This window comes from Gobius niger, assembly GCF_951799975.1.
Source record: "Gobius niger genome assembly, chromosome: 16".
NCBI classification, from domain to species: Eukaryota; Metazoa; Chordata; class Actinopteri; order Gobiiformes; family Gobiidae; genus Gobius; species Gobius niger.
The window spans coordinates 6569540-6577167 of record NC_136867.1 but is presented as its reverse complement, the minus strand read 5'-3'; the positions used below and the strand labels follow the sequence as shown (position 1 = coordinate 6577167).

At 41.2% G+C, this 7628-nt stretch overlaps 1 protein-coding gene across 2 annotated transcripts in view; it reads left to right on the top strand.

The window, feature by feature from the left end:
• The first annotated feature begins 412 nt into the window (after positions 1-412).
• uggt1 (UDP-glucose glycoprotein glucosyltransferase 1) overlaps positions 413-7628 on the top strand; it is a 38632-nt gene continuing 31416 nt past the window's right edge. For both annotated transcript variants that reach the window (XM_079573849.1, XM_079573848.1), the window contains exons 1-6: positions 413-468; positions 3441-3576; positions 5000-5079; positions 5269-5399; positions 6810-6922; positions 7122-7296. In XM_079573849.1, the coding sequence (XP_079429975.1) occupies positions 3452-3576; positions 5000-5079; positions 5269-5399; positions 6810-6922; positions 7122-7296 (624 nt within the window). In that variant the 5' untranslated portion in view covers positions 413-468; positions 3441-3451. The remainder of the gene's footprint in view (positions 469-3440; positions 3577-4999; positions 5080-5268; positions 5400-6809; positions 6923-7121; positions 7297-7628) is intronic.

Sequence of the window (7628 nt, the reverse complement as noted above, 5' to 3'; positions counted from 1 at the left end):
GATTTTTTGTAATTTTTTTGCTGGATTTTTTTTTTTTTTTTTGCTGCATTTTTGTCTTTTTTCAATAATCGAGCAGCCCTAGTTCTGACCACCCCCACCTGCATCTCTGTCCTTGTGCGGTGCATTAACAAATTTGTGATATGTGGTGCAGTTAAAAACCCATAGGGTAGTACATGATGCAGGTGGGGGAGCCTTGTTCCAGAGCTCCTTAATGTTTTATTTTATTATTTTATTTTATTATTTATTTATTTTTTTCCCTTCCTGTCCCACTCGCACGCTCCTAAGTTTTATCTTATCTATTAATCTAGTATTAATGATTACAAAACAATTAAATTAAATTAACCTTTGTCATTTATTGTCACCTCCATATTCGTACAGGCAAAAGTTGCGGACGCCTAAACGGGCAGCGTGAGGACCCGCCCCCCGGATCTACTGAACACGGAAGAAGCAGCAGCGGAGCCGGCTTCGGTGAGCTTTTCTCCGCTATTTTGTGCGATGTGACTCTGTGAGCAAGTGTTTACCATCGTGTCTGATCGGTGCTGACAGTGGCGCTTCCCCTGGCCGAAGGTTGTGCTTGCAAATGCCATGAATCGGATGTTTTCCATTGGGCAACAGACACCAACAAACTAGCCTCGTTAGCGTAGTTTGCTAACATCAATGCGACAGTGCCTTCTGATTTTAGCCCTTATTGGCTTGTTTAAGATGCGGGGAGTTTTCTAGTTGTCTGCACAGCCTGACAGTCTTTCACTAAAATGTATATATATTGAAATATGTCCCCCCAGCGCGGTGTATTGACAGGTCAGGTAGCGCTGTCATGGCAAATGTACGAGGTGTCCGACCTGTGCACTGATTGGACAGAGGAGACACGCTCAGGTGTCCCATTGGGTGCTCAAGTTTACGCTCTGGTGTCAAATATTTCCTTTTCAAAAAAGAAAAGCACTTTTTCTGATAGTTTGAGCAACCAAAAGTGGGTTGCGGAAGCATTTTTCAGTGGGTTGTTTAAGTATTTTCCAGGCAACATTTCATAAATATCCATCCACAAAAAAGTCTGGAATCAGCTGAGTCTAGCAGTGAGTTCTTTTCATCCTTTCATCCTCATTATTTCTTATCAATTATTGTGGTTTCGAGGCAAAGCATGGCACGGACTTATGCATGTTTGCTTTAAAGGAAAATATCAGAAAGTATAAGAGTAAAAACTCATCTTCTATGCCAGTGTTAATTTCGTCGACTAAAATATTTAGTCTTAATTTTAGTCAAAGTGATATTTTTGACGACTAAAACTGGACTAAAACTAAATTAAAAGTTTCTCATGAGACTAAAACTATGACTAAAATGTCCAGATATTTTAGTCGACTAAAATAATACTAAATAAAAATGAAAGGGAGAGACTAAAATCATCCAAACATCTATTGAGCGTCTGAAAGAGCCTCAGATCATGTAAATTCTCTGCCAAAGGATCAACTCTGAGCTTTGTTCATGTGGAGCAGCTCCATGAAGCAGAGGAACAAGATTATATATGATTATGATGAATATTATCAATGCAAAGTCGACTGAATTAGTCTTAAATTTAGTCGACTAAATTGACATGCAATTTTAGTCGACTAAAACTAGACTAAAATTGAAAAGATTTTTTTGACTAAATCTCGACTAAAATGACATTACATTTTAGTCAAAAGACTAAGACTAAAACTAAATTAAAACATGTTGTCAAAATTAACAATGATCTATGCTCATATGCTTCATTGATGCATCCAAGGCATTTGACCGTGTGAACCATGTAAAGTTATTTATCAAACTGCGTCAGCGAGGAGTACCTAAGTATATATTGAGAATCTTAGCCTACTGGTACGCCCACCAGGTGATGCAGGTGAGATGGGGCAGTAGTGTGTCGGCCCTATTTGGTGTTACCAATGGAGTGAGACATGGTGGAATCCTCTCGCTGTACTGTTTAGTTTGTATATGGATGAATTGTCACAACTGTTAAATGTGTGCAGGACCGGCTGTATGATCGGGTCTACCCTTGTAAATCATCTCATGTACGCCGATGACGTTGTTGTTTTCAGTCCAAGCGGTGCTGGGATGCTGGAACTTTTAAACGTGTGTTCCAAATATGGTGTCATAATGATTTGCAGAACAAGAGACGATAAGGTGTTGAACTTTCCTCCATTTAATTTGTGCGGGAATAATCTGACCTTGTGTAGTAAATACAAATATTTGGGACATTTTATCACTGATGATTTGGCAGACGATGATGACGTGCTCCGACAGTGCAGCATGATGTATGTGCAGGCTAGCAGGTTTGGTGCGTGTACAAATGTAGTGAAAAGGACACTGTTTAGTGCCTATTGTATACCCCACTTTATACAGCACACCTGTGGTCAAACTATAAACGCTCGAGCATACGGAAACTTAACGTGGCATATAACGACTGTCTAAGAATTTTGCTGAAAAGACTTCGATGGGAGAGTGCCAGCCACTTATTTGTTTCTGCTGGCATCAGAACTTTTCATGCTGTTTTGAGAAATTTAATGTACAGATTTATTTGTCGGCTCAACAACTGTGCCAATATGATTATTATGAGCTTGACAAACATCAAAGTCAGTGCCACGCGCTACCAGTCTGACCTGTGGCCACACTGGTACAGTTGTCTGCTCTAAATGTTGCTGTGTGTTTGTTTTTGTTTTGTTTTTGTTTTATCTGGACCTCGAGTCTGCAGTAAAGGTTGATGATGATGATGACTTGACCTCTTAACTCCCGCCTGAACCGAGAGGATCTTTTCCCTCACGTCATCAGATTTTTTTCCCATAATTTTTTTGTTAGGCATTCAACTCATTTTTGAAACTTTTTTGTCATTTTTTTGGTCAAATTTTTATCATTTTTGGTCATTTTTTTGTCAATTGTTTTTAATCAAATTTTGGTCATTTTTTTGTCCAATTTTTATCACATTTTTTGTCATATTTTTGTCATTTTTAAATCATTTTTTTGTCTTTTTTTGTCACATTTTTGTTACATTTTGGTCAATTTTTTGTCAATTTCTTGTGAAATTTTTGCCACTTTTTCATCAATTTTTCATCACTTTTTTAGCCAATGTTTTCTCACTTTTTTGTCACATTTCCATCATTGTTTTCGTCTCAGTTTTGTTGCTATTTTCACAGCTTTTGTTCCAGAAGCTTTTGGACTGGGGTAAAGCCAAACTGGAGAAAATGTGCTCGGTTCAGGTGGGAGTTAAAGGGTTAAAGCTTATTCAACTCTCATTTGTGGAGGAGCTGCAGTATCTTTTATCATGGCATGTCATCCAACAGTCATGGTCCTCCTGACACCGTTCCAGCTAAGAACAACCGGTTTATGAAAAAGTCACGACCATGTTTTGATGGTCATAACATGGTGAATACAGTCACGCTGTAGTTTTTTGATCGTGTCCCCTGACTGTCTTGCAGCAGAGTCTTTGAGGATGTGGCTTCCGAGCGTTTTGCTGCTTTCCCTGCTCTGTGTGGTGTCTGGGAGTGTGGACTCTAAAGGTGTCACTACCACGCTGACCACCAAATGGACAGACACGCCGCTGCTGCTGGAAGCCAGGTAGGTCTACATCTGACTTGGCCGTCGGGATTGTACAGTTAAAGTGACTATATAGAGTTTAAAAATGTTAAATTTACATATTATCCTCCCCTCGCATGTTCCAGCCATGTCCTAATGTGTAGGATGAGCCCAGACCTGTTCACCACAACTGCCTCTGAAATCCTGCACTGTCACTCAAAAAGTTGTTACTTTGGGTCCGAAGTGCCGTCGTGCACGAGCTTAAAGTTACAGGCCACCGTTTTTCCATACTGAGATATGTTCTTACCTGAGCTTAGACGAGTTGATGGGTACCTGTCTGGTCTTCGTGCGTGGTCGCTTCCAACTTCACCCCCGTTCGGAGCTATAGGAATACATTGGGAGAGGCCAAATGCGACCAACATCTTTGGTCATTTTGCATGACTGAGCGCACACACAAAGACCAGACAGGTACGCATCAAGTCGTCAAAGCTCAGGCAAGAACATATCAGAGTATGTAAAAATGGTGACCTGTTCCTTTAATATAGAGACTGTAGTTACGTGTAAGACCTGAGGTGGCAGCAGTGAGTATAAGAATGAACAACTTGCATCTAACCCCTTTAAAATTGTTCTGGAGGTTAACTCTGTTCTTATAATTATTGTAAGTGCCATAACTCATCGTCCTGAATTCCCAATCGCTATCATTACTACGTTATTGTGGTAGTTTAGTCAAAGTAATAGAACTTTGATGTGTAAACCACATACACTGATAAATTATAAAGCTCAATACTAGAGACTAGGGCTGCACAATTTTGACAAAAAATTAATTGCGATTTGACTGACAGATATTGCGATTTGATTTGCGATTTTAATATTTTATGTGTTGTATAGCCTTTATATATTTCATTATTCATGCAATTGAGTGTCGAGCTGCATATAAACGTCTGCTGTTAAACATCATGGTGCTCCGTTGTTACATTTCAGCTTCAAGCAGCAACAAGATACAAATCTACAAGAGGCATTTTAGGAGTTATCAGAAAAACATGCTCAGTTTTAATTATTCTCTAATAAATGTGTCGCTCTCGCACTGTTTCTCCCTGTAAAAATCCACCTCATATTTTCATCAATAACCTGCTGTAAAGACGTTAAATTTAGACGCAGATTAATACAGTGCTTCACGTGTGCACAACAAACGAATTATTCTAGAAACGTACATGGCATGTTCAATACAAATGAGAAATGTTTCAGCCCTACTGCCAACGATTCTACTGTGACACCGTGCTGTAACGCAGTATTGCTCCATTACTGCTGTTTTCATCTCACAGCATCATGCGTCAAGTGTCTGAATTGTATTGAATTACAAGCTCAGAATAAATCAAACAGAAATCAAAAATACAGTGTACGGGAATTGTGAATATGATAATCATCTTTTTGCCTTTCTCGCCTCCCACCGGGTTTTCTTCCTCAGCGAGTTCATGGCGGAGGAGAGCCAGGAGAAGTTCTGGGACTTCGTGGAGGCTAATCAGAACATCGAGGGCGAGCATGACGGTAGGGAAGAGCTTCTAATGTGTCAGTATTTTTCTCGTGTAAGTGCTAACCAGAGCTACCCAGTGCCCCACAGTTCTGCCTTATTCATGTTTTGTTTTCGCCACCGATAAACAACGGCTGCAGGAGCAACATTAAGGATAAATGCTGAGCAGCGTCACCCACTCGCACTGTATGTGTTTTTGGCTTCAGACACGGATCTGGCCTACTACGAGCTGATAGTGAAGAAGGCTGGAGCCCTGCTGAGCTCCGTCCAAGTCAACATGCTGAAGTTCGCCTTGTCGCTGAGAGTCTACTCCGCAACCATACATTCATTTCAGCAGGTTTGGATTTTGTCTGCAAACACAATCTTTATCACTGTCTCACACTGTGTTTGTTAGGCAATGTGATCTTGATTGATGAAGAAACAAAATATCCTGTACTTTCCCTTCCTGAATTTTAGAGCTCCCCCTTCTCTTGCTTCCCTTTGATGTTTTAATAAAGAGAGAGTGTCGCTGTAGTGAAGCTATGGCGAGTGTTTTCTCTTTGCGATGGGAGGATCAAGCTTGACAGAGGATGGATTGGTAGATAATTGAAACAGAGCTTGTGTTATGTTATTGATATAACATCATAAAAAGCTCTGAAAAAGTGAATTTTAGCATAATTACTCCTTAAACCTTTCGAGCAGCCTTTCCATGGAGTCGAGCTGATAATGTAAAGCTGCGTCAGGCCTGAGGAGATTTATTTTTATCTTTTTTTGTGTGGGGGCACAGGGGGTTAAAGTGATAGTCTGGAAGTCTAAATGTTTTACAAATTTTATAAAATGTGCAAAGTCGAGCACTTGGCTTTGCATTTTTTTTTTTATATAACTTTTGATTTGGTTTTGCATTTTGATTTCAAGTTAGTAATAATATTATGTATAATCTTTTGTAAAGTCCTTCTTTCCTGGATCTCGACAACAAATCTAGTCTAGTATCCTCCCGCGTTGACCAATGAGACGAGTTTTCCTGTGAACCAGCCTGTCAGGTCCAATCAGGAGGGAGGGGGAGGAGCTTGATCGTTTACTTTTGAAAAAAAATCTGTTCCTGCTCTCCTCATTTTGAAGGGCTTTCTGGTTAAAGACGGGAGGAATTTGATTTCACTCTATCCCTCTTCACTTCACTGTAAACCTACAGACTATCACTTTAAGAGCAGGGAGAGTCATCCAGCAAATTGTCCGAGCCGGGAGCATGAGACATCATTTTCACACATGGATCGGCCGCCACAGAGTCCAGATCTTAACCCCATTGAGAATCTTAGGGATGTGCTTGAGTCTCACAGTGGTCACACTCTCCCATCACCAATACAAGATTTGAGTGAAAAATGAATGCGACACTGGATATTTTGACATTGCTTAAAATGATTAAAGCAACGGCACAGCGGATGTGTGCTGTAATCAAATCTAAAGGTGCTACAACCAAGGATTAAAGCGTGTGACCGTTTGTTAGTTTTTTTCGGTCACAGTGAATGTCAACAGCTGATGAATATGGCTGCATAATCTTCCAAATGTGATTCTTTCGTCCGATTAGTTTAAACCAAGTTATTGTCATTCAAATCATGGTTTACTAATTGTTTCATCCGTGTTCAGACTTGTTATTCCTTGATTACATTTTTATTTTGCTGGCGATACATGTAAAGGCCAAAATGAAAACCTCTGTTCAACAACATTGGACCAGTTATTAGACCCGTCCGTTTAATTCTGTTCCAATTTGCAGATCGCCTCCAACGAGCCGCCTCCTCCTGAATGTTCAGCGTTTTTCAGCGTCCACGGACAGAAGAGCTGTGATCCAGAGAGTTTAGACTCGCTGCTTCAAACAGCATCAGAGAGGTAACACACGGCATGTGCAATACAGTCCAACTTCTATCTTCTTCTGTAAGATAAACCTAATTAAGTCCAAAGAAGTCCACTCAAAATACTAACTTGAGCTACTCCAGGTTATAATTGAAATACATTGTGACCAAAACAAATAAATCCACACATTTTGTTTTGTGCCTGCGTGACGCCATGTAACTGTGTGTTTTCTCAGACCGAAGCCGTACCTGTTCAAAGGCGATCACAAATACCCCGGCTCCAGCCCGGACGGCCCCGTGGTCATCCTGTACGCCGAGTTTGGGAAACCCCAATTCCGGGAGCTTCACCAGCAGCTGCTCTCTAAAGTCAGCCAAGGCCAGGCGGCGTATGTGCTCCGGCATTATGTGGCGGTAAGTCTCACTCAAACATCACAGCAGGCAGGGGGGGTTTGCTCTGGCACGTTCACGTATTTTTGAGTAATCTGTAAAAACTCTGATGGCGGCCACTTTAGGGACAGGTTTGCCTGAGTCCTCCTAGGAACGCCCCCACCTCCTGGAGACGCCTCCGAGCTTTCGTCACCAGCCGAGTAACCAACCACTGCTCCTCAGCAGAACCCCCCCCCCCCCCACTGATGCCACAGACAGCGTGTGGAGGGGGCGTGTCGGAAAGGCTCAGAGGTTCTTAAAGAGACAGAGGCCGATTTCAAGACATTCACTACAGCCATTTTGAGAGAGCAATTTTA